At 41.0% G+C, this 26,718-nt stretch overlaps 1 protein-coding gene and 1 non-coding gene across 6 annotated transcripts; one reads left to right on the top strand and one right to left on the bottom strand.

The window, feature by feature from the left end:
* The first annotated feature begins 7,891 nt into the window (after positions 1–7,891).
* On the top strand, positions 7,892–8,136 carry LOC123832382. Its single transcript, XR_006788040.1, has one exon. It is a non-coding gene; the product is annotated as a small Cajal body-specific RNA 2 (non-coding RNA).
* A 2,840-nt stretch (positions 8,137–10,976) lies between these two features.
* Positions 10,977–22,699, bottom strand: PDIK1L (PDLIM1 interacting kinase 1 like). 5 transcript variants are annotated; one of them, XM_045859053.1, is made up of 3 exons: positions 21,163–22,699; positions 18,527–18,828; positions 10,977–14,649 (listed from the first exon to the last, which is right to left on the bottom strand). In XM_045859053.1, exons 2-3 carry the CDS (start codon positions 18,809–18,811, stop codon positions 13,909–13,911), a joined length of 1,026 nt encoding a protein of 341 aa, XP_045715009.1. In that variant the 5' UTR covers positions 18,812–18,828; positions 21,163–22,699; the 3' UTR covers positions 10,977–13,908. The 5 variants fall into 5 exon arrangements, with proteins under 5 accessions (XP_045715009.1, XP_045715006.1, XP_045715007.1 ...); XM_045859050.1 differs by lacking the exon at positions 21,163–22,699 and adding an exon at positions 20,662–20,786; XM_045859051.1 differs by lacking the exon at positions 21,163–22,699 and adding an exon at positions 20,445–20,583.
* Between the last annotated feature and the right edge of the window lie 4,019 nt (positions 22,700–26,718).

Genomic DNA, 26,718 nt, shown 5'->3' with positions numbered 1-26,718 from the left:
CCCGAGCTCCAGGGCCCTTCCCCGGCCTCTGTAACTTGTTTCCTGAGCCCCCCACAGCCCAGCTGGCTCACTTCTACCACGTCTGTAACTTTCTAAACAAACTTTCTCTTATAATTTGGGGGGGCGGGGAAGAATAAATCCAGATTTAGATCGCTTCTGTCCCACCCCACTCCTACCACCCTGGTCCAGACCATCACCATCTCTTGTCTGGATGGCATCCTCAGCCCCCAAGAACAATTTGGCTTCTCCAGCTTTTCTCCTGAGATCCCATTCAGAGATCCCAAGGCCATCTGAAGGGGGACTTTCTTTGTAGTTCCTCCAACACATCTCTTTCTACTCTGTTTGAAATTCAGACACCCTTTCCCACTTCCTCCCTTCAACATTCGTTCTACACACAAGTGTTAAGCACCCACCAGTTCCAGAGCCTTCATAATCTTTAAATGAGTTCAGGAGAGAGATGAGAATAAATCTTTGGGTCATAAAGGGCCAAGACCCTGAGTCGTGCACTCCCTCTGGTAGTCAGAGAGGCCATCCTTGCTAAGCCTAGGGATCTTGAAGAGATCGGTCATCAGGAGGTTGGAGCCTAGGCCAGCTCTTGTTTAGTGACACACTGGGCATCTGCAGTCAATCACTTACCCTTCAGAGACTGCCCCCAACAAGACTGTGAGATTAGGCAAACTTGGCATTGTGAGGCACAGGCAACAGTGATAATTTTGTTTCCCAAATTGTCACACCCTATCCTATCACATCTACAGGAAGTAAGTCTATGGAACTGAGGGGAGGCGGAGGTTCAGCTCAGGGAGTGGTTTACCCAAGGACACCCAGAAAGCACGAGTCCAATGGTGCTCAAGCAAGGTGTTCCAGGCTCATCCTCCAGAGGGCAGGCTTTACCCTTCAAGAAGCCTTGATTCGTTTTTACCTGCAGGCTGTCTTTCCCGGCTCCCGGTAGCCCAGGGGTGCACACCTCAGCTCTGCTCTTCCACCTGGTGACCAATCCGCTGGTTATTTACCTTGGTACTGGTGCTTGGTAATACCAGTTAACCCAACTCATAAGAGCAGCAATCCCTTTTCTTTATATTTTTTCCTGCAGTTTATGAAATACCTTCACATTATTTTCATCTGGTTTGCAAAGGAACTTAGACAAATAATTCATTATTATGGCCACTTTTTAGAAGAGGTGAGTGAGGCTCACAAAGGTGAAGTTGCTCCACCAAATTCACAGAGTAAGCTCTGTCGCTGCCGCTGCTGCTGCCACTGTCACAGACATTTACCAAGCACTTGCTCTGAGCCAAGGATGATGTTAAGGGTTAATTTATTTAATGCTATGGTAATTAAGACAATGAAGTATCGACATAGGGATAGACATATAGATTACTGAACTTACAGAGCTTATTAATTGTAAGGTTCAAAGCTCCCATGTCCTCACTGAATTTTTATTTATTTGCTCTATCAGTTGCTAGGAGAGGTGTATTAAAATACCCCACGACGGGATGGCAGATTTGCCCATTTTTCTCTAGCACTTTGAGACTATGCTATTTGATGCATACCAATTTAGACATGTTCTCTCTCTGGTTACGCGACCTTATTATATAGTGACCCTCTTTATTGATGCTTTTTGCTTAAGCATAATTTCATCCTTTTTCCTTTCTAGTGTTTCTTTTTCCAAACTTTGTTAATCTGTATTTTTATGTTTTAGATTTGTCTTTTGCGAACAAAACATCACTGGATTTTATTCTTTTATTTGTTCTGACATCCTTTATCTTTTAATTGAGATCAATATAGTTTTTATTCCTGTCATCTTATAATGTGCATCGTTAGTCATGCTTTCCTACCCTCCGTTTTAAAAACTTTTTTTATTTACTGATTTTTGAAAGCGAGAGAGAGAGGAAGAGAGAAGTATCGATTTGTTGTTCCACTTATTTATGCATTCATCAGTTGATCCTTGTACATGCTCTGACCAGGTTTTGAAACTGCAACCTTGGTGTATTGGGGAGATGCTCTAACCAACTGAACTACCTGGCCAGGGCTGACATTTTTTTTTAATTGATTTCTTCCCCTAGAAACATGTATATCGTTACAGATCCACTAACATTTCAGGGGGTCCAAGATTCTCTGAGGTCCATTCATGGATCCTGTGTTAAGAACCCATGAATGTTATAGTGCTGAGAGGTGGAACAAAAAGACACACTCATTTTCTAGCTTTTTTGTTTTCCAAATATTTTATTTACTTATTTTTAGAGAGAGGGGAAGGGAGGGAGAAAGGGTGGAGAGAAACATCAATCTGCGGCATCCCACGTGCCCCCAACTAGGGATCCAGTCTGCGACTCCGGTATGTGCCCTGACTGGGAATCGAACCTGAGACCTTTTGGCTCACAGGCCAGTACTCAATCCACTGAGCCACACCAGCCAGGGCCATTTTTTAGCTTTTATTTAAAGTTCATATTTCTCTGCTTGTCTTCCAAAACCATTCATAATCTGATCTCACTGTATTCATCTCACTGTTTTTTTCCTGATGCACATTCTCAGCGATAGTCCATCCAGGCATTTCCAGGATCTCTCCTCAATTCTATACTGGCCTCTATTTGTGTGATGTAGAGTAGTCACTGAGATCGTAGGTTCTCAGGCCAAGAGAGCCTGGGTTTAGATCCCCAACTAGCTGTGGGCCTGGGCAGGTTATCTACCCTCTCTTTGCCTCTGTTTCTGTACCTGTAAAACGGTGAAGAACAGTACTTACCTTGCACGGTTCTGGAGGATATAAGTCAGTGCATTTGAAGCACTTAAAGCAATGCCTGGCTCATAATAACTGCTTGAGACACTTTAGTTGTGAATACTGTTCGTTCCTGTATATCTTGTCATTATTAGTTTCCTGTATCTCATCTGTAAGCTGGGAGAGGACTCTCGTAAATACAATAAAGTCTCTAACAAAGTATCCGACACATAGTAGGGCTCATTTTCTTGAGAGGCAATTTTTCTTTTGCTGTTTTAAGGGGGAAATAGAGCTCTCTGTACTGGAAATCTATGGTTTCACTTGTCCCAGTGGAGAAACAAATGCTTTGCTTTTCAATCTCAAAGGCAATGAAATGGCTCAAAAAGCTGAAATTCAGGGGAATGAGCAACCCCACCACCTCAACAAGGGTGGTCTTCTGAGACTGGAGAAAATGCACAGGTGGCTGGTTCTGTGAGAACTAAGCTCAAGCAGCGACTCCTGGCAACGAGGCTTCTGGTGAGAAGGAATGTGACTAAAGTGCCAGTGTTTGAACAAGGCATGAAGAGAACCCCATGAACAGGAGTTGCTGGACCATTTGGATTTGGCCAATAAGCATGTCAGTGGACAGACTGAAGCCCTTTTCCAAATCTTATCCTGGAGAAATTCCTTGTAATCTTGGCTGTTTGGGAATAAAGAAATATGACATTTCGTATATCCTAGAGCATTTTTTTTTTTAATGCTAACTCTAGGGCATTGATTTTTAGAGAGAGAACAAGTGAAAGAAACATCGATGTGAAGGAGAAGCATTGATTGGTTGCCTCCTGTATGCGCCTGGACCGAGGATCATACGTGCCCAGACCACAGATCAGACCTGCAGCCCAGGTATGTGCCCTGAGTGGGAATCAAATATGCAACTTTTCAGTTACTAGACGACATTCCAATCAACTGAGTCACACAGGCCAAGGCTTAGAGCAAATTTTTTTTCCCACCTCATTCTGCTTCATTCTTTCTTTAAAAAAAATATATGTTATTGATCATGCTATTACAGTTGCCCCAATTCTTCCCCCTTCCTCCCAGTATCCCCTTCCCTCCAGTAATCCTCCCCCTTAGCTCATGTCCATGGGTCGTACATATAAGTTCTTTGGCTTCTCCATTTCCTGTACTATTCTTAACCTCCCTCTATTTTGTACCTACCAATTATGCTTCTTAATCCCTGTACCTTTCCCCCCATTTTCCCCCTTCCCCCTCCCAGCTGTTAACCCTCCAAATGATCTCCATATCTATGATTCTGTTCCTGTTCTGCTTGTTGGCTTAGTTTGTTTTTTTAGATTCAGCTCTTGATAGTTGATAATTTGTTGCCCTTTTAATGTTCATAGACTTGATCTTCTTCTTTTTCTTAAATAAGTCCCTTTAACATTTCATGTGATAATGGCTTGGTATTGATGAACTCCTTTAGCTATGCTTTGTCTGGGAAGCACTTTATCTGCCCTTCCATTCTAAATAATATCTTTGCTGGATAGAGTAATCTAGGTTGTAGGTCTCTGCTTTTCATCACTTCAAATACTTATTGCCAGTCCCTTACTGCCTGCAAAATTTCTTTTGAGAAATCAGCTGATAGTCTTATGGGAGCTCCTTTATAGGGAACTCTCTGCTTTCCTCCTTTTTGAAAAATGTATTTTATTGATTATGCTATTACAGTTGTCCCATCCCCCTGCTTTTATTCCCCTCCACCCTGCACACCCCCTCCCACCTGCATTCCCCCACTTTAGTTCATGTCCATGGGTCCTACATATAGGGAACTGGCTCACGTGGCCATGGTGAATGTAGCTCTACCCTGGTTCGGAAAACGGTTGGGAGCTCGAGGTGGCACACAGGAGCCAGGCCCACAGAGCGGCTTTCTTATGGGAAACCAAGCCTGCATTATATCCAGGCTGCTTTGAGGCTTGCTTTTGCTAAAACTCCCTCACCCTGAGTTAAGGCAGCAGATGTTTAATGCTTATCTTTGAAGCTACTTCCTAAAGTCTGTGCTAAACCTCCCAAGAACGGAGTGTAACCAGTTCAACCACTTTTTCCCTTGTATTTGCAACATCCTTTTCTTTGTTATCTGTAAAAGGTAATCACCTAAAGCAAGCCTGTACATAATGAATGAGGACTTTCCTTGATGTAATGCTCCCAGAAAAGCAATAAAAGCTTGTCCAGGCAGAGATTGGGGTGCTCACTCACTCATGCTGTCCCTCTTCTCCCCAGGACTTCTGCAGTCCATGTGAATTTGTTCATTGCATCCACACCACCACGAACACCGCTGGTCGGAGTCTGTATCACATACATATAAGTTATTTGGATTCTACGTTTTCTATACTATTCTTAACCTCCCCCTGTCTATTTTCTACCTACCACTTGTGCTACTTATTCTCCATACCTTTTCCCCCTCTTTCCCCCTCCCACTCCTCCGCTCATAACCCTCCAATGGAGATAATCACAGATCTCCATTTCTGTGATTCTGTTCCTGTTCTAGTTGTTTGCTTAGTTTGTTTTTGTTCTAGGTTCGGTTGTTAATGGCTGTGGGTTTATTGTCATTTTACTGTTCATATTTTTTATCTTCTTTTTCTTAGATAAGTCCCTTTAACATTTCATGTAATAATAGCTTGGTGTTGATGAACTCCTTTAGTTTTACCTTGTCTGGGAAGCACTGTATCTGCCATTCCATTCTAAATGATAGCTTTGCTGGATAAAGTAATCTTGGATGTAGGCCTTTGCCTTTCATGACTTCGAATATTTCTTTCCAGCCCCTTCTTGCCTCAAGGTTTCTTTTGAGAAATCAGCCGATAGTCTTATGAGTACTCCTTTGTAGGTACTTATCTCCTTTTCTCTTGCTGCTTTTACAATTCTCTCCTTATCTTTAATCTTGGCTAATGTAATTATGATGTGCCTTGGTGTGTTCCTCCTTGGGTCCAACTTTTTTAGGACTCTCTGAGCTTCATGGACTTCCTGAAAATCTATTTACTTTGCCCGATTGGGGAAGTTCTCCTTCATTATTTTTTCAAATAAGTTTTGAAGCAACAGTGTGTTGCTTCTCCTTCTGGCATCCCTATGATTCCATGTTGGAATGTTTAAAGATGTCCTGGAGGTTCCTAAGCCTCTCCTCATTTTTTTTGAATTCTTGTTTCTTCATTCTGTTCTAGTCAAATGTTTCTTTCTTCCTTCTGCTTCAAACTGTTCATTTGAATCCGAGTTTCCTTCCTGCCACTATTGGTTCCCTGTACATTTTCCTTTCCTTAGCATAGCCCTCATTTTTCCCTCTAATTTATAACCACATTCAACCAATTCTGTGAGCAACCTGATTACCAGTGTTTTCAACTGTGTAATCTGATAGGTTGGCTATCTCTTTGTCATTTAGTTGTATTTTTTCTGGAGCTTTAATTTGTTCTTTCATTTGGGCCATTTTTGGAGGGGGGGTCTCAGTGCACCTGTTATGCAGTGAGGGGCGGAGCCTTAGGTGTTCACCAGGGCAGGGCAACCCACGTTGCTGTGTTGTGGCCTGTATGTGAGGGAGGTGTCCGAGAGGGAACAATGGCACTTGCTCTGCTCTCTGCCGGATTTTAGTCACTTTCCCCGCTACCCACAAGCAAACTGGGCCCTTCTTGTGCTGACTCCTAGATGGGTGGGCTTGTGTACATTCTAGAACCCTGTGGGTCTCTCCAATGGATTCTCCTGTGAGACTGGGAGTTCTTCCCGCTGCCTCAACCCGCACAGGTGTTTTCAGTCAGAGGCTTTGAGGCTTTATTTCCTTGCACTGGAAACCTGGGTTGCATGGTCTGACTCACTCCCCAGTTGTTCCTCCCAGTTTATCCACACACAAATATGGGACCGCCCACTCCACCAGCCACTGCCTCACCCATCCTGGTCCTCTAGCTGCCGCCTTGCTGTGAGTTCCCTCCACCTGGCTGCTGGTCTCCACCCCTCCTACCGGTCTGGATGAATGTTTCTTCTTTAACTCATTGATTGTTGGACTTCCATACAGTTTATTATTTGATCAGTTCTGGTTGTTTTTTGTTTTTATATCTGTTGTTGTCCTTTTTTTTGGTTGCATGAGGAGGCACAGTGTCTGCTTTCCTCTTGCTGCTTTTAAGATTCTCTGTCTTTAACCTTTGGCATTTTAATTATGATGTGTCTTGGTATGGTTCTCTTTGGGTCCAACTTGTTTGAAACTCTCTGTGCTTCCTGGACTTGAATGTCTATTTCCTTCACCAAATTAGGATAGTTTTCATTTATCATTTTTTCAGATAAGTTTTCGATTTCTTTCTCTTTTTCTTCTCCTTCTGGCACTCCTATGATTCAGATGTTTGTATGTTTAAAATTGTCTTAGAGGTTCCTAAGCTTATCCTCATTTTTTAAAATTCTTTTTTTCTTCCTGCTGTTCTGATTGAATGCTTTTTCCTGCCTTGTGTTCCAAATTGTTGATTTGATTCTTGGCTTCATCCTCTCCACTGTTGGTTCCATGTAGATTTTTCTTTATTTCACTTAGTGTAACCTTCATTTCTTCCTTTATGTTTTTACCATACTCAGTGAGTTCTTTGAGCCTCCTCATCACCAGTGTTTTGAACTCTGCGTCTGATAGGCTGGTTATCTCCATTTCGTTTAGTTCTGTCTCCTGGATATGTACTGTTCTTTCATTTTGGCCATATTTCTTTGTCTCCTCAATTTGTCAGCCTCCCTCTGTTTGTTTCTGTGAATTAGGTAGAACTCCTTTGACTCTCTATAAAAGGAATCCATCTGGATGAATGTGGCTTCTTTAAATCCTTGGTTGTCAGACTTCCATACAACTTGATTTTCTGATGGTTCTGGTTGTTATTTGTTTTGAGAATTAGTTGTAATTCTCTCTGTGGTTGCACAAGGAGGTCAAAAATGTCTACCTATGCCTCCGTCTTGACCGAAAGTCTAGAACAAATTTTTAATGATACATTATGTACTTTGTTTTCTCAACCAAGTGCAGGGGCTGTGTGATACTCCTTTGTGACTCTTGCAGTTCTTTCATTAGTAATTTTCCATGATGGGTAGAATAACTAAATTTTAGAGCTGGAAGGACTCTTGGAAATTGTACCTAGATTAATTATGTGAAGACCAAAGGTATCACCCTATTTAAGTACTATGTCCTTGAAAGAAATGCTGGTCAGAAATTTCTCCTCTCCCCAGAGGGAGGGTGGCCTGGGGCAGGATGGTTGTGTACTGTGACAGGGTGTCGCGTGGATGGTGCATTTGAGCCAAGTGTGTGAGTGGACACAAGAGGGGTGATCATGCGGGGGGTGTGCAAGACAAGTGTGTACCCCCTGTGGTTATCCTCCCACCTACACATTGATCTTATTTGATCAGGTTGTGACCCCAGCCCCACCAGGCCAACTGCAGATGAAAAGAAATTTCTCTTCTAAGGACTGGGCCAAAGGTAAACATGTAATTTAACCCCAAAGAATTTGTTTGTTCTCCACAGCTCATTGTAGCCCACATGTACTGATATTCCTTTGGAGAAGACTGTAAGAACCAAGTGTCTTCTTCCATCTGCCGGTACTGATATGATCAGAGGGGTTGAGGGCCCACCAGATCTCTCACTAGCTTCAGGAAATCCTGTTAAACTGGAAGACCCAGGGCCAAGTGAAATCTCTGGAGCAGACTGGTTAGTTTGCGAGTCAGCTGCAGAAGGACCAGAGCTCCTGCAGACACAGATAGTTGTGTTTTGACATGTAAACCTAGATAAGAACGGGTACCACCCAGTTGACAACCAGTCAACTCCAGCCTTTCTTTGGCTAGTCTGTGACTTAGCTTTCCAGTCATTTTGGTGTTCATTCTTTTCAACATCCACCCGACTTACCCTATATCCAGAGTTTTCATGCAGTGGTTCTGTCACAGGTGTGCACAGGTGTGCACAGGTAACCAGGTTCTTAGTGATCGAGGACAAAGAATTGAACCGAACACACAAAGTTTATAGCATAAAGAAAGAGGGAGGTTTATTAAGTGATAGTACACACCACAGGACACGGGAGTGAGCCAGCTCTGAGCAGAGGAAAAAAAAAGGGCACGTGGGCTGGGGGGATTCTATTCTTATAGGGGCAGAAGCCCCCCTGCTAGTCTTTGGCGGGCTTTTCCTGCGCAGGTACAAGGAGTTCGATTTCAAAGCTACTGCGCATGCGTGGTTTCCCATGACTTTCTTGATTGGCTACTGGAGAAGGGAGTCCCACAATGTTATTTCATTATAATGATATTATAATGAATCAGGGGGTAGTGCGCAGGCGCATTCTATGATTCAGAGTTATCCCAGAAAACAGGAACAACCCGTCTTAGGGGGTCTTTGTCATGTATAGGTGTTTTCTACCTCAGCCCTGCGGGGCCTCTGGAGCTTCCTTCCTGACTACCTCCTGCCTCAGTTCTTTGTGACTAGAATAGTGGTTCTTATAATAGTGGCAATAGTAGTTCAAAGATCTTTTGGACCTTTTCAAGAATCTGTGAAAAGTTAGGAACTCTCTCCATGGAAAAATGCATATACACATAAGATTGTGCTTATAATTCTCGTGGGTTCACTGATAATCCTGGATTCCTTTGTTGAATTCTGGCTGAAGAAGCCCTGCCCTAGAGTGAGATACCTGGTAGCTCAGTCGGTTGGAACACTGCTCTGATACACCAAGGATGTGGGTTTGAATTCCCTAGTCAGGACACATGCAAGAATCAACCAATGAATGCATGAGTAAGTGGAACAGCAAATTGATGTTGCTTTCATTCTCTCTCTTAAAAAAAAAAAAATCTTTACAGGCTTGGACATTTCTCATGTTGATATGTGTATTATCTTTGACCCTTACAAAACCTCTGAAATGTAAATATCTCCACTTTACAGATAGAGGAACTAAGGCTCAGAATGAAGTGACTTGCCCAATGCCGCACATTAATTATGTAGGCGTTTGCAAAGCTAGTATTCAACAGGAGATCTGCTACACCAAAGCATGTACTTCTGCTACAAAGCCACGATGCCTTTGGCAATAGCAAATTGCCTAACTTCTGTTGAGGAAAAGCTAAGCCTGAAATATTGGGGCTGAACAGGAAATGAAAGTGTGAAGTCAAACAAAAGCCCGGGCATCTCTTAAAAAAAAACAACAACAACCTCTAACCAATGAAAAATCATTGTAAAAGGGAAAGTACTGCCTTTAAAAGACGCACTTTGCCCTCGAGAGGTGTGGTCGGTAGGCTTGTCAAGCAGGAGTTATTATCTAACCACAAACCAACCGTCTGTCATTACCCTGCACTTCAGCAGACATCTGTGATTGGGCGACAGGGAGCAATATTTGAATTTAAAGAAAGGACCAAAATAAGGAAGGGCCATTACTTCAGTGAAAAAGATAGAGCTTTGTTGTTAGAGAAAACTGGGGACAGAGATTTAGGCACCAAAACCCTGTGATAAGGTAAAACCATTACCTCACTAACTGGTGTTATTACTAAAAATTCCTCATCAAGAAATCGTCTCATATTTTAAGTGAAACCTATTGAAAAGATATGCAAAAGCATGTGAAGGCACTTTGTAAACTACAAAGGGTTACCAAAAGGCTAGTAAATACAAATATTTATAGCTTAAGATATAATTTAAAAAAAATAATCTTTAAATACAAAGCAAAATTTGCCTGTCTACAAAGGCTATCCCAGGAAAGGATGGCAGAGTCAGAAGCAGCCATAGTTACTGATGCCTCCTTTTCTGCTCATCACTACCTCTGGCAAAGGTTTTCTGGCTCCCATTTTCCCTGTGCTGTTCCATTGGACCATCAATGCACTGTATCCTCAGTACTTTGTTTATTCTGGAGAAGGCATACATAACAGAACCTACAGAGCAAAGAAAAAAGTGGGCCAGATGATTCTGTGGAAAAGAAATCATAGTCTCAAGTTACAGATTGAAAAGCTGCATCTTCTTCATTCTGGGTCTGGAATGTATCCCTAGCTTAATGAGATAGAAAGATTAAAAAAAAAATCAGGCAGTACAAGTTCTTCTGACAAATACTGAAAGATAGTAAGCACTGAAATTTTAGACAACTTAAAATGCTGAAAGGAACTCCTATAATTCAATCATATTTTCCTTAGTAATAGCTTCTATTACAGAAAGTTTAATTTAATAGATAAAGCTGAAAATGACACTGTTTCAAATTTTATATCCTCTATTACATTCATGAAGTACTACAGGGCTATTCAGAGAGCCACCAAAGCAGTAATGTAGAATTCTCAGTGGGGTTTTTTTGTTGAAACTCACTTTATTTAAAAAAAAAGTCATGAACAATAAATTACAATCATTTCCCCCCTTTTATAAATTCTTCATAAAATATATTCGACAATTTTAAAAGAAAATTTCAAAAGTTGCTTTCATTTTTGAAGTGCTGATGACTTATTTTTTGACCATTTTGTCATGCTGGTGAATTATTTTGTAGCTGCTACAATAGTTTGATAAACATTTTACAATTAAAAACACCAACAAAGAGGAAAAAACAGACCAGCAGAAAAAACAATTCAGTGTGCTATTTATCTGACACTTAACACTTACTTTATCATAATGACAAAGTATCCCTTAGCACCAAAAAATCTACAGGAACCCCATCGTTCTAAGTGACAACTAGTGCAAAATAACATTCTAGGAACTAACTGTACAACCCCATATTTTAACTGGCCACAGCTGCCTATAAGCTTATTTGAAATATTTGGTCTTTTTTCAATTAAGACAAATTTCATAAAACACTATAAACCATGGCAAGAGACTCTATGAAGAATAATTGTTTACTGAGTACCTATTATGGGCAAGGCACTATACAAATTCTTGCTTTCATTTTTCCTCTAGCAAATATTCAGGAATTTTTAAGTACCACTAATCATCTTGTATTTTTTACTCCTGGTTGGAAAAGACCTGTGGCTATAAACTGTTGCTAAATTGTCATTTTATCAACTGACCTTTAGTGCTGAGCACACAGTAGGTACTTAATAGATACCTCCTGACTGAAAGAATAAAGACAAAGAATTTACTATCATTTTGCTTGGTGTCATAGTCTTTTAGAATACGAGGACTTAAAAAAATTCCAGAAGAAACTACCTGATCACCTCACACCCTCACCACCAATGGAAGAATTCCGCTTCACAGGTAAAATCTTTCAAAATAAATTATAATCATTAACTTTTAAATAAAGCAGGACCAAAAACTATGTACTTAGGAAACCATGGCTCCAAGCACATAGATATTCGAAGAGCAAATGAAGTGCTGGAATGCTATCACCTGAATCGTGAACCTCTGCCATGTTATTGACAGACACTGTAACGATGCTTTTTATTGCCAATAACTTGATCCCCTTGGCCAGATCTGTTATACTAACTTGGTGACCCAGAGGGTCAGTTATCATGAGGTGTCAGTTTTCCACCTCTTGTTATCTTGTTATCTTGAAAAAAATGATTTTTGTTTTTATTTTAAAAGGCTTTATTTCAATAAAACCTTTTAGCCCAAGTTTTGAACATCTGGATCAAGTAACACATAGTTCAGAAATTTTATGTACTCTAATTTCTTTGTGCTTTTTCACCTCCTATAGTCCCCTGAACAAATTTTAAATAAGGAAAAATTTATGATAGCAATATTCCAAAAGTTGTGGAATTCAAAAAGAACATCTGAAGAGACTATGCAAACTATCAATGATTTCAATATTCTAATCTTTTAAAATACTTTTGACCAAAGATTCTAGTGCTTTAATAAAGGTTAACCTAGATACATGATTTTAAGTTCTCTCTAACCTTAAAGGCTAATGTTCTGTTTTAGGAAAAACTTCTTTCCTTAAATATTAACTACCTGCATTTACAGAAAAACAAACTGGAGACAACCGTGGAAGGCAAAAGTCAAACTGACTTCCAGAAGAATAATGGTCTATTGGTTTCGACATAGACCATACCAAGTGATTGTATAAAGTCTCTAACTTTTCTACTTGAAAGATATAGTTGATGCCACAATATATTATCCATTTGCCAAACTATAAAGGTATCATCTCCCACATTAACAAAAGGTGATCAACATTTAATACTACTACATCACTACCATTACTGTGTCAAATTAGACAAGACAGCATTAGTGCCAAAATGAAAGGAATTCCAGTGATGAAACAAGAGACCCTATTAGGGCAGGTAATGTGAGGATAGAGCTCATTTGGTTTCTTCAATTTTATGCTGAGGCTCAGACAAAAAGTCTTAAAATAAAAAGTTAATATATCAAGTACTGTAGTACATATATATAGCAATGTCTTCAGAAACAGAAAAATCCTGTATTCGGATTGCAGATGCTCAAGTGCAGACATGTCCCAGTGCAGTGGTTTAATTGGTTAATCGAATGCTTGGCTACCTACAGAAGGTACGACTGAATCATAAATATCCTTGCCAACCTGCTACCACGTGACTGTGTGGCTAATTCTATTCCTGCAGCTATAGGGCACTGGAGAGTTCAAACATACTTCAGCAGCTTTGGATCACTTAATTTCATTTAGGTTTAATTAGATTATTTTAGGCCCTCCAAAATGATCCCTTAAAAAATTGTATATTACAAAAATAAAAAACTTAGTATGATTTCATTAGAGGGAGGGACAGGGTAGGATGATGAAGGAAGGTTCTTTTATTTCTCATCACTGATTTCACCAGCAAATCTCAAAAAACCCAAACCTACATCAAATAATTTAAACAGAAGTGGCATTTTCTTCATATGGAATGCAAAATGCACACATTCACATACTTACATATACATAAATATATACATATATGTTTCCTTTACAAAGCTTCAAAGGTTGCATTACCAGCATGCAAACCTCTTCTTCCGTGGAAATTCCTAATACTGACAAGGAATGTCTAAAATACTTAGAGACATATTTCCAGAAAACTGGACTCTCTTTTCTTCTTGGCTCTTAGAGAATTTTCCTGTCAAACTTCTACCAATGATCACTAAAAAAAATTTACACCCACATTGGTAATACATTTAAAACATACTAACAAAATGGCCATCTTGGACTCAAGAAAAATGAGGAAAAAAACACCCCACAATAAAATCTAACCCCATAGAAGGTGGAGTTCATCTTTTTATATCCTTTTTCAGCCACATTATGTTGCATCACTGTTAAAAAACAGAAGCAGCATATCATCCAATATATTTGCAAATAATATATGTGTCACGTTTCCCAGCTGCTATCTTTAAATGCAATTTGTACTAATCTGAGTTCTAGTTCAAAAGCGTCTGGACGATCCTGAGGATTTGCAGCCAGCATTTCCTTAATCAGTTGTTTCATTCTCCCATTCATAGACTTTTTCTTCACAGGAATGAGAAGTTCCATTTTGGGATTTTCCAGAAGTGCCTCCCCAACAGGCACAATCTCAGTTCCTTGTTTCACGTAACTCCCCAAGAGTTCCTTCTTTGTCTCTGTGTCTATAAATGTGATCCTTTCCAGCATTGCCCAGATGATAATCCCCAGAGCAAAGATGTCAGCTTTTGCTGTGTAATGTCCCTCCCACACTTCAGGAGCCATGTAGAAATCTGTTCCACAAGCTGTGGAAAGGAAACACTTGTTTACACTGACAGGTTCTTCTGGGTTCTGTCCAGAGGCTGAACATACTTTACTTAGGCCAAAATCAGCCACTTTCAGTGTGGGTTCCAAGTCATTGGTATCCAACCTGCTTTGTGAAATCAAGATGTTATCAGGTTTAAGATCTCGGTGGATGATCTGGTTTTTATGCAAGAAAGCCAGGGCACTGCTCAGCTGAAGCATGAAGCTGGTGTTCGTTTTGCGATTGGGTTTCCTGGATAACAGGTACTCGTTCATATCTCCTCCGTCACAAAAATCCATCACAAACCACAAGTAATAGGCGCTTCTGGGATCAAAGGCAATTTCTCCTTTTAATGAAGTCTCTACAAGCTTTAAGAAGGAAAAAAAGACAGAATACAATCATTTGTACAGTTTATGCAATTCAGCTACTATATTTTGCTGTGTATAATGCATACCCATGTTTTTGGCTGAAACTTTCATGAAAATAATTTTTTCATTTTAATTTTATAATTCCATTTTTTATCTATTTATGTAATTTGTTTTTTGTATTACAAAGGAATTTTAGCATTTATTTTTGAACATACAAATACTGTTATTGCTTTCTAGACTTACATTTTTAATGCATAAGCATAAGTAAAAGAATTAAAAACACGTATATAGATAAGGAACTAGTATGACCCATGTATAATGCTCATCCTTATTTTTCCCTCAAAAATTTGGGCAAAAAAGTGTGCATCATAAACAGCAAAATATGGTATATAAAAAAAGTAGCTGGTTAAGTTAGTCTCCAATTTTACATGGATATTCCATACATATTTAATTTGGTCAGTGTTTTCATATGTTCATTTTATTTTAAACTTCAGTACTTCAAACTGTCACTTCATCCCTAATGAGTACATACCAAATCTCTAAGTCAAGAGGTAAAAACTTACTTAAAAATAGCTTTAGTTTGAAAAGTGTCCAAATGGCTGTACATTTTCTGCATGTGTCAATGGAGTTGAACTCTACTCATTTAGCTAATAGCTTCATGAAAAGATGCATGTTTCAGTAGCTAGATATTGGGAGACTGCCAGCTGGGATATAAACATCAATTAGGAAATTCTATTAAATGAAACCGCCTAAAATATTTTACTTACTTATTGCACATACACTATCAACATCATCTGAGAAATCAAGAGAAAAAATAATCAAGGAACAACTAGTTATTATAGAAACAAAGTGCTCCTGTAGTCACTGATAAAGGAAGCCTGACATCACTACTTCATACACTTCCACAGGCATAATGCAAACATGTTGGCTATCTCTATGACTGGATGGCTTCGAAAACCAATTTCTAACAGTCACATCTGCATTTTGATATGAAAATTCAAATCTGAGTTTGCATATTTCTGTGAAGCTAAAATCTAGAATAAATCAGTTTTGTTATTATCTAATTATAGATCTATTACTTGAGATTCAAGAATACTAGTTACTTCAGTGAACATGAACTACCATTCTAAAATAGAGGCAGCATTTACTGCTCTGAAAGCATGTGTCCTATGGTGTCTTCTTCAGGACCATGGGTTTAATAAAAACTTAGTTAGGAAGCCAAAGAGTTTCCATAGTCTCTTCAGATGTTCCTTTTGAACTTCCACAACTTTTGGAATTTTTTTTTAAAGATTTTATTTATTTATTTATTTATTTTTTAGAGAGGGAAGGGAGAGAGATAGAGAGAGAGAGAGAGAGAAACATCAATGTGCGGTTGCTGGGGGTTATGGCCTGTAACCCAGGAATGTACCCTGGCTGGGAATCGAACCAGTGGAATTTTTTTTAATATATTTTTCTTTTCATCCTCACCTGAGGACATGCCCATTGATCTCAGAGAGAGGAGAATGGACGGGGAGAGAGAGGGAGAGAAACATCAATGTGAGAGAGAAATGTCAATCGGCTGCCTAAACCCGAGACCTTTTGGTTTATAGGACTACATTCCAACAAACTGAGCCATACAGGCCATGGCTATAAAGAACAATTTTAATAAAGCTACATAGCACTGAATACTTCCTAAGTGCCAAATATTGTATCTGCATCACCTCTAATTTTGACAACTCCCATGGAAGGAAGAAATTATTATTCCTATTTTATATACAAAGATACAGATGCTGGAAAAAGTTAGGTTATTTATTCAAGGTCGTATACCTAGCAAAAACTGCCACAAGTCAGAGACCTATCAAACTTTAAAAAAGGGAAGATATCACTAAACAAAAAGCTGGTTTTGATGAAAAAAAAAATCACTGAATGAAGTTTGGAAGTACGAACATTTTGAAGCCTTGAAAGGTCAGCTAATCCCTAGTTACTACAAAGATTGCTTGATCTGGACTCAAGAATACTACTAGCACTAAGTCATATTTTTACATGTCTTTTGGGAAAAGATTATGCATCTTGATCTCCAAACTTCAATGCAAAGTTCAGTAAGGTTCTATACACCTTTTAGAGGAAATGTGGCGGTAAGAATGCTTCTGATATCTTCTGAGTGCAACTTATAAAATAAGCACTTTTATTTTTATTTTTTAAAGATTTGATTTAGTTTTAGAAAGAGGGGAAGGAAGGAAGGAAGAGAGGGAAATATTGATGTGTGAGAGATACATGGATCAGTTGCCTCTTGCAAGCCCCCAACTGGGGACCTGACCCACCACCCAGGCAAATGCCCTGACTGGGAATTGAACCAGCAACCTTCTGGTTTGCAGGCGGGCACTCAATCCACTGAGCCAGGGCTAAAATAAGTACTTTGAAAAAAAAGAAGCAAAATAGTTTTGTTTTTTATTCAGTCTTAGGAGAGGAAACTTCAGGGCATAGCATGTTAAACTGCAATATAAATTAGATTCTCAAGATTGATATTTGTTCACCATAAAATGAAACTTGGGACTTTCTAATTACACACATATTGTGTTTGTTTTCTTGTTGTCTCTAGCCTATAAGCCTTTTTTAAAATTATTACTTTTAATCTTCAACTAAGGGTATACCCATTGATTCCCTATAGTAAGGGAGGGGGTGGGGGGTGGGGGGGGGCGGGGGAGAGAGAGAGAGAGAAACATCCATCAGTTGTCTACTGAATGCGCCTGACAGGGGACTGAACCTGAAACCTAGGCATGTGCCCTGACAAGGAATTGAACTCTTGACCCTTTGGTCTATGGGACAGCACTCCAACTGAGCCAAACCGGCCAGAGCAAGCCTTTGTTGTTTTAAAAACAGACATTTGTATCCTGATTGTAAATCCTGAATTTAGACACACTCATGGAAAATTGTTTCCTTTTCCAGGAACGAGTGGACTTAACAAATTTTGCCCTGGCCTTTTCCTAGTTATGTCTTAATTACCTTTTCTCTTTAACTAGTACAGAGCTAGTAGAGATTTTAATCTATGGCAGAAGCCAACCTAAAAAACAAAACGAACCCCTAATCTTTTCTGTTTTCCTATGTTAATGTTTTTCCCAGGCCTATAAAATAGTACCTTGGAGGTGAAAGAGTAATTTGGAGGTTAAAAGAGCACAAGTTTTTAGCTGACAGATAGTCCTATGTTCAGCTCCCAATTCTGCTACCTGTTAGCTGTGTGACTTTGGATAAATTCATTATGTATTCTAAGCCTCAGTTTCTTCATTTGTAATGTAGATAATAATAGCATTTTCCTCATAGTACTGTTCTGAACAACTGCCTTTAAAGCACTTAACACACAGCATGGAACTAAGTAGGAACCCAAATATTAGCTTTATCATTGTTAGTAACATTCAGGTGTTAAGCCACATACTTCATGAATATTAAGTGGAACTGAATGGTTGAGAAACCACATAACCTTGTAAAACAGCAGAGGCTTATGGTCAAAGCAGTGCCCAATTATCTATGGGTACTGGTATTGGTTGTACAGTTTTTCCTTTTCTTCAGTCTTCAGTTTTAAAAAAATTGATTTCAAATAAGTCAACTTATTAAATTCTAGTCTTGATCACTGCTCTAGCTCCTGTGTTGCCCTATTCCTATGCAAATTGGCAAGTATCGTGGCATAACAGGTGGCTTATGTTATTTTTAGGTATTTGCATCACAGGTTTAAATAAAACTGTGTTTTAAAGCAAACATCTACTCAATTATTGGCAGACCCCTATCTACTCCTAGCTATATAAACACCTGCATTCAAAAGTAGTTCATCTGACTCTTTCATTTCTCTTCTTGTTCACCAATGCTATGTTCAAATCATTTCTATTTCCCATTCAAATACACATACCTGTAAGTAAAGAGAAGAATTAGAGCCATGGGACATCTTTTGCACCATTCCATCTTTTTGCAGGATGCATTCCTCCAAGTGAATCACATTTGGATGTTGGCTCTTGATACTGCTTAGTGCCCAGAACTCACGCAGGGCTAGTTCAACATTCTCAGGAGCATGGCATCGAATTTTCTTCACTGCCACCCGTGCAGAGGTCTTTCTGATAACTGCTTCATACACAACACCGTAACTACCTCGGCCTACCTCCCGTATTAGATCGTACTTTGGCTGGCTACTCACCATCTTCAAGGTCAAGGTTTCTGGAAAAATAAACAAAGTGCTCTAATGAAATTAAGCATGCATACTGGCTTGTATTTCTTAAGTATGATTTAGTTATCATTTACCTCACTGTTTACTTTGCTTGAAAGGTATCTGCTATACCTTAGGCAAATCTGAATATTTTAATAACAGTAAAGCAGCTAACATTTATGTAGTACTTACCATGTATCAGGAACCAAGCACTTTATAATATCGAGTAGGGCAAAAGTAGGTTTACAGTTGTGAGTACACAAAGTTTATTCCTGTATTATTTACTAATTATTGTATTTTTCCATACTGTAAACCTACTTTTGACCCACCCTTTGTCAGATATACTATTAATCCACTTAGTACTCATAATAATGTTATGAAGTAGATACTATTATGGTCATTTTATAGATGAGAAAATTAAAGCATGGAGAGTTTAAGCAACATGCCCAAGGTCACCCAGGACCTGAGATCTGAAACCAGGCCACCTGGCTCTGACACCTGCAGTTTTAACCACTAAATTGCTTTGTACCTGAACTGCTTCAATATATCCCTGTTAAAGATAAACCAAAAAAATCAGCATTCTTACTTATTGATCACGAAAAATGAAGTTCCAACGTCTCCTTAAAGCTGATGCACACATAAAAAGGTCATGAAATAGCAAAAATAAAAACAAAAAGCAAAAACCTGTCAGTTAGAAATACAAACACCTGGTTTATGTTTAGGGACTGAAAGTGAACCAGATCACTTATAGAACTGAAAATGTGTTTTTATTATTTGAAAGTAAAAAGTCAAAATACATATATGCTTCCATTTTAATTGTTACTTCCTTATTTCTTGCAAACTAAATGAAAATAAATGTGGAGAATAACGTTCCTTTAAAAATAAAGGAAGCTACTTCAAATGATACCATTCTGTGGTTGAACAATAGTTATTTAGGTCTTCTTCATTTTTGCCAACAAAAACTGTCCTACAAATCAAAGGGCTCTCTTTGGGGAAACAAAAAAAAACTCCTGACCCTCGAGCCTGAAAAATTCGGAACAGCTACTTTTAAGTCCAAGTATCGATTTAATAAAGAAAACAAAAGCGTCCGAGATTGCTTCTTAGCCCCACTTCTGATTGGACACCCACCCTGCACATTCCTAGTGCATTTCCTAGTGTCTGATTTCCTGGCCCAGAATCTTGTGTCCCGATTACACAGTGGACTTTCTTTTCTGCTCTCCGTGGATCTCCAGTTATTGTCCGTCTCAAAGTGGCTGTGTCTTTGAAGCTGTCCCATATGGGGGAGGGAGGGTGTTTATGAAATCCTGGCGATCCGGATCAGAACACGGCACGGTGATGCATCCTGTGCGGACCTCCGCCACTGGGGCCACCGGGGCCGGCGTTGCCCGGGCCCCCACGCCCACTGGGCTAGTTCGGCGCTCGGGCGCGGGCCGCCGGGCCGCACACCTGCAGGTGCCCGCGAAGGGCCAGTCCTGGGCAGAGGTGCGGCCCGGCGCGGCGGCGCAGGGCCCAGCTCATTGGCCAAGTGTCAGACCCACCCCCTCCTCAGCTGAGTCCAGGCGGAACCCGGAGGGGATCCTCCCGAGGCCCTTCACCCGCGGGGGGCCAGTCCTGCGGCTGCCCCCACCTTTCGGGGCTGGAGGCCGAGGCCAGGGTCATAAGAGGAGACCGCAGATGGGGCCGGTGGCCTGAGGCGTGCCAGTCGGAGGCCGGAGGAGCGCGAGGCCTTCTCCAGGTTGACTCCGCTGACAGGTCTGTGACAGGCCCCCCCGCAGAGGGGGGCACGTGCAGGACCCTCGGCTGTGCAGCAGGGCCTCTCTGCCAGGCCGGAGGGCCGGATTTACCTCAGGGTAGCCACTGCCGCTTCTCCCTCTCACGGGCTCTGCAGGCCGCCATTATCGGGCAGCTCGCGCCTCCGTCGCCGCGGCCTCCAGTCAGAGGCCGGCGCGCGCCCCCGTGGTGCGCGGACACACAACCTTACGCCTTGCGGCCCCGCCCCCCTCCGGCTTTCCGTAGCGTGAACCGGGACGCCGCGCGCTGTCCCTATTGGGCGCGCGCCCCAGCCTCCCCTGGCCACCTCCCCTCTTCCCTGGCTTTCAAGAGCCTGGAGTCGCGGAAGGTGTGCGCGCGTCGGCACGCACCACCCCAGTCCCTCCACGCAGGGGAGGCCAGGCCCGGGAGCCAGGAGGCCACTGCACGCTCGGGACACGGTCATACTCCAGCCTCAGCAGGCGCGTGCGGCCCCAGAGCTGGCCCTCAGCAGCAGCAGATCCGGGCCGGGTGGTGCGGGTGGTGCTCACGATCTGCGCGGCGACTGCTCCCCCTCCGCCCCCCTGCCGACCTACCGTTGGGCGGCCAGGTGTGCGAGAGTCGCTGGGGTGGGATTCCTGGTGCATCTTCTTCGGCGCAGACCTGGGGTGCGTGCAGGATGCAGGACGCTTTGGCAGGCACGCTGGGAGACGCGGCGGGACCTGGGAGGCCTGGCGTCCGCCCCGCCAGGAGGGAGGCTGCACCTTTTGTCAGAGTCACTGAGCCATGTTTGCGGGCGGTGCAGTTGCTGAGGCGGCGGTGGCGCGGGGCTGGGTGCGATCATCTGGGAAGACGCTGTCCCCTGCCCCGCCGGCGCGGTGGTATCTCCCTTAAAGAAGCCGGCACCTCATTGTTCCTGGGCCGAGGCTGCCCTGCCCCGAGCCAGGAGGAAGGGGCGGTGACTCCCGCACCTGAGAGTAGCCGCTGGCGTACATCCTGCCTTGAGGCCACATCCGCCCGCTCCTGGAGAGTCGGCATCCAGCTGGTGCGTGGCTAAAGGCTGCGGTCTGAGCCCGCGGGGGCTCGGATTGACAGCGAACACTGCCACTCTCTCGGGGGTCCTTCGGTCAGCTCCAGTCTTCGGGCCACCCGGCAGCCGTCAGTCAGTTCCCAGCGCTCATTCTCCTAAGCCAGCCCAGGACTGTCAGTTACTCAGAGACCAGGACCAGTCCGTCTTTCAGTTAGTTACACAGATCAGTAAGCATCCGCCAGAAATATCTATTCCCTCTTAACTTATTATGCACCTACTACTTGTCAATAAGGTGGTGGTTCCTCCTCCCATTGCTGTATAACGCGAAATGCAAAGAATCCATCACTGCCTTCAAGGATCAACCAATTACCCATTTTGTTTTCTATTCTCCCTTTATTGACCTTCCCTCTAGAATTTGAAACTGGGTTAGGTCTTTAAATTATGTCACCTAATCATAACCAAACCACACAAGGGCAGACTTTATCATTTAACCCTATTTTTATAAGTGAGGAAACAAACTTATTTGACCTAAAGGTGTTTTTGGGGGCGGGAGGGTGGCTGCTTTGAATACTCACTTCCCTGGTGTATTACCTCTCTGCCACCCAAAACTGCTCTGTAATCTGTTCCAGACTTTTGTCCCAAGTGCCGTGTACCAGTCTTCATCTTCCTACTGGGACTACTGAGGTCGGCCGAGGCTTGGTTTCTGCTTTTGAAAGTAGAGGGGAAATATGGAAGGCTCTGTGCAGACAGCTAAGCTACCCATGTGGGTGATGGTCAGAATCGGGTGGGGTATCACTTTGGGCCAGAGGAGGCTTTTCCTGCTGCTTGCCTCACTCATTAAATGTAGGAGTCCCTCCTTTCAAGCTGGCAGTAGAACTGAGACTTGGAATCCACCACCCCCAGCCCCAAAGATAGGCTGAAGCTGAAGTCTGTAAGGTGGATTCAGGACTTGTAGAGCCTGGAACTTAAAAAATTCGGGGTGTCCTCTTTAGGAAAAAGATTACAAAATGGCTCTGTAAACACATTGCTGGGGCCTTGGAAAGGCTTTCTAAGGGAGGCACTTAGAAGCTTAAGCTTCATTTGCTTCAGGGTAAATCTATTATTACATTATATCATTGTTTGTTTGCCCTTAGGTCTGCTGGAGTGAGAGTTCCTGGGACTCTTGAGACAGGAACCTTGTCTGTGATTCATCTCTGCGGCCTTTTCTATCTGATATGATACCAAAATATACCTGAGGATAGCATTCTCGGGTGTAGTAATGTGTCATTAGTGGGAAGGCAAAATGACTAACTCTAATTAAGGAAATTTGGCAATATGCAGCCGTATTACATGTTTTCACTCTTTCACCCAGTAAGAAATTCCAGGTTAGATCCTTAACTTCTAGGAATCTATCCTCTTGGTATATTGGCAAAAATACAAAAGCCGTATCACAAGACTGTTCACCATGGCATTATTTTTATAACAAAAGATTGCCAACTACTCACATGTCAATAACTGGGTGGATAATTTATAGGACATAGAATGGAGTGCTATGCGGCTCTTGCAGCATGCAGTGTTCCTGTCCCAGCTCTGGCACCTTACTGTTTTGATAAGGACCTTGTCTTTCTACCAACTTATTACTTGAAATGATAATATAGTCTGTCTGTTTACTACTCTATTTCAGGACTGTGATATACCTAGTGGTCTGGTTTTAAAAAAATAAATAAGGTTTAAATGGAGATCGCATGGAGGGTTATCAACAGGGGAGTGGGAGGGGGGGAGGGGGAAAAGGTACAGAGAATAAGTAGCATAAATAGTAGGTAGAAAATAGACAGGGGGAGGGTAAGAACAGTATAGGAAATGTAGAAGCCAAAGAACTTATATGTAGGACCCATGGACATGAACTAAAGGTGGGGATGCAGGTGGGAGGGGGTGTGCAGGGTGGAGGGGAATAAAAGGGGGACAATGGGACAACTGTAATAGCATAATCAATAAAATATATTAAAAATAAATTAGGTTTAATTTCTAATAAAAATTAAAAGATACATAGGTTTCTTATATACTAATAAATGTACTAGTATGAAGTGATGTCCATATGTATTAAGTGAAATATAGTGCATAATAGTGTTTATAGGATGATTTCTTCTGCGTACATAATCAGAATATGTAAATATACATTAATTGCTTATACTTAAAAGTTAACCAATGGAAGAATAAACCCCAGTCTTTAAAACAATTTTTTCAATTATAGTTTACATTGACTTATTTTGTATTAGTTTCAGATGTACAACACAGTGATTAGACAATCATACTTTACAAAGTGTTCCCCTGATATTTCCAGCACCCAACTGGCACTATACAAGTTTATTATGATATTATTGACTATATTTCCCATGCTGTACTTTATATCCCCATGACATTTGTAACTACACATCTGTACTTCTTAACCCTTTCACTTTTTTCACCCAGTCCCCCTCCCTTCTGGCAACCAACAGTCTGTTTTTTGTATATGTGAGTCTGTTTCTGTTTTGTTTGTTTATATTGTTTTCTAGATTCCACATATCAATGAAATCATGTGGTATTTGTCTCCTTCTGACTAATTTTACTTAGCATAATACCCTCTAGGTCCATCCATGCTGTTGCAAATGCTAAGATTTTGTTCTTTTTTATGGACAAGTAATATTCCATTGGGTATATGTACCAGAACTTTTTAAAACCAACCCCAAATCAAAAAATGGTTTACTATATGGGTCAGAGCAGGTGGGGATGGAAATGAGACTTCTGTGAATGTACATTGTTATATAGTTCCTATTTTGGACTTTTGTAAATATTTTGCATATTTATATGACAAAGTTTAATAAAAAGAATAAAATATTCCATAAAAATTAAAAACAAATGGAAGGAAATGAATCATTTATATGTCATATTGGTGGCATAACTACACAGAGAAAACAGTTTCAACTGGCTTTATAAGTATTTTGACTGTACTTCCCTAATGGGATATAGACTTACCGTAACTAGAACTGCATAGAAATATTAAATTGCGTTTATTAGTTTCATTGTTTTTTTTTTATTTTTTTAAATTTTATTTATTTATTTTTAGAGAGGGGAGGAAGGGAGAAAGAGAGAGAGAGAAACATCAATGTGCGGTTGCTGGGGGCCGTGGCCTGCAACCCAGGCATGTGCCCTGACTGGAAATCGAACTTGCAATGCTTTGGTTCACAGCCTGTGCTCAATCCACTGAGCTGCTCCAGCCAGGAGTTTTCTTGTTAATAGTAATATTAACATTTCTATTTTGAAACTAATAGGCATATTTTAGTATACAACAAATAAATAATTATGTTAATGGCATTAGGAATATTTTCAGTGTATCAGAAAGAGTTACAAGTATTGAAGACATTTATAATTTTAGATCTGAATAAGCAGAATGAAGTATGTATTTTTCTCTTAAAATTGTATTTTTGTTTTAAAAAAATTAGTTGACTTTTAGAAAAGGAGAGAGAGAAACATTAATTTGTTGTTCCACTTACTGATGCATTCATTGGTTGACTCTTGTATGTGCTTTGACTGGGGATCAAATCCGAAACCCTTGCATTGGGACGATGTTCTAACCAACTGAGCTACCTGGCCTGGACAAAAATAAAAATGTATTTTTCAATTCTGCCTAGATGCAATGACCAACTTAGTAGTAATGAGCATCACTAGTGGACAGATTTGGTCTCTAAATACCATTTTCTAATTTAAACAAATTAAAAATTAAATTCAAGACTAATTTGATAAATGGCTTGTTCCAGATCTGGAGCAGGAAAGATGAGCTTGGGCATCTTGTGCCTGGAAGCCGGGAAACTATCAGACTATTGAGGACTGTGTAGGGGACCCTACTGGCCGAAGATGGACCAATTTGAACATTAAAAGAAAAATGACTAGTAAATTACAATACATTAAAAAGTCTAAAGATCCATTAACAATGATACTTCAGGAAAATACATTTGTTGCCATTGGAATTTTGTAGGGCATCAACTAGTTTACTCTGAGCATTGATAAATAAAGGGAAATAATTAAATATTTTCGTGGTCTTTCCTTAATGGATTATATTCCAGGTAACCAAGTAGTAATCACAATAAGTCTAGTTAACATCCATCACAAGAAAAGTTATTTTTATAGAAGAATTCCAACTAATAAATGTTGGGAACCACCTTGTCTGGTTCCACAAACTATAACACCCCACAGCTAAAGCTAAGTAAAAAGACCTTTGGGCCATAAGCCAATAAGGAGACAAATCTTATCTTCCCAGCAGGAGTGCAGCCTCTGCCCCCTTTACTTCATCCTGCTTGGGCCCGCGGCGGGTGACTGGTTAGCCAATGACAGGTAAGATTCCTCAAGGCAGGGATGACCTAAGACAGGCATGGACTTGAAGGGAGTATCAGGGAAGGACTTACGGGACTATAGAAAAGGGGTGATGGACTCTCATTCTTTGGCTTTGTCGTAGCCTAAGCCCTCATTTTATCTGTAAAAAGTCTAATCTCTTGGTTGCTTGCATCCCCCACCTGACTTAAGCCTAAAACAATGCCAGAGGCGGGTGTGGCCCTGTGCTGGAATGGGCAGTTCCCTAGGGCAATCAGGCCTAAGAAAGAATGCATAAAATCCTGTGAAACCTGCTTTGCTAAGAATACCCTCCATTTAAATGATAAGGGTCCAGGCATAAGATGAGTTTGTTTCCCAAATAACCCTGACTCAATAAGCCTTCCTAGTTCTTTGAATGTTATCTATTATTTGATCATTACTGCCTAACAGTGATTGATGAGCTTTACTATATATGCCCTGTATTCCTCTGCCAACTAAACCCAATAAAAGCCCGTTGAGGAACAGGCTCAAGGCCGTTCTCTGAGATATTGGCCGCCTTTCCTTCCCAAGCAGGTCATACCTTAGTAGACTTACTCTCATCTGCGATGGCCAGGGGAGCTCTGATGGACAAAGCTTCCCCACAAGTAAACACAGAAGAGATGATAACATTAGAAAAACACGATTTTGCAAATTGTAGGCAACGATCATGAAATGATGCTAAAACATTTGGGTTAAATACTGTTGTGGAACTTTGTGATAGAGAGCTTATGCTGACACAGTGAATCCACTAACCAATCCT

Source organism: Phyllostomus hastatus, unplaced genomic scaffold, assembly GCF_019186645.2.
Source record: "Phyllostomus hastatus isolate PE091 unplaced genomic scaffold, TTU_PhHast_1.1 phas_scaffold_182, whole genome shotgun sequence".
Lineage (NCBI taxonomy): Eukaryota > Metazoa > Chordata > Mammalia > Chiroptera > Phyllostomidae > Phyllostomus > Phyllostomus hastatus.
Note: the sequence above shows the minus strand (reverse complement) of the source record. Positions and strands in the feature narration are given on the sequence as shown.

Excerpts from the sequence above, each read along its gene's own strand:
- PDIK1L (XM_045859049.1), bottom strand. The coding sequence starts at position 20,093 with ATGGGACAGCTTCAAAGACACAGCCACTTTGAGACGGACAATAACTGG. Across the intron at positions 18,829-19,945 it reads ATGCACTAGGAATGTGCAGG|AAACCTTGACCTTGAAGATG; the intron begins GTGGGTGTCCAA and ends TTATTTTTCCAG. Across the intron at positions 14,650-18,526 it reads ATTCTTCTCTTTACTTACAG|CTTGTAGAGACTTCATTAAA; the intron begins GTATGTGTATTT and ends TCCTTCTTAAAG.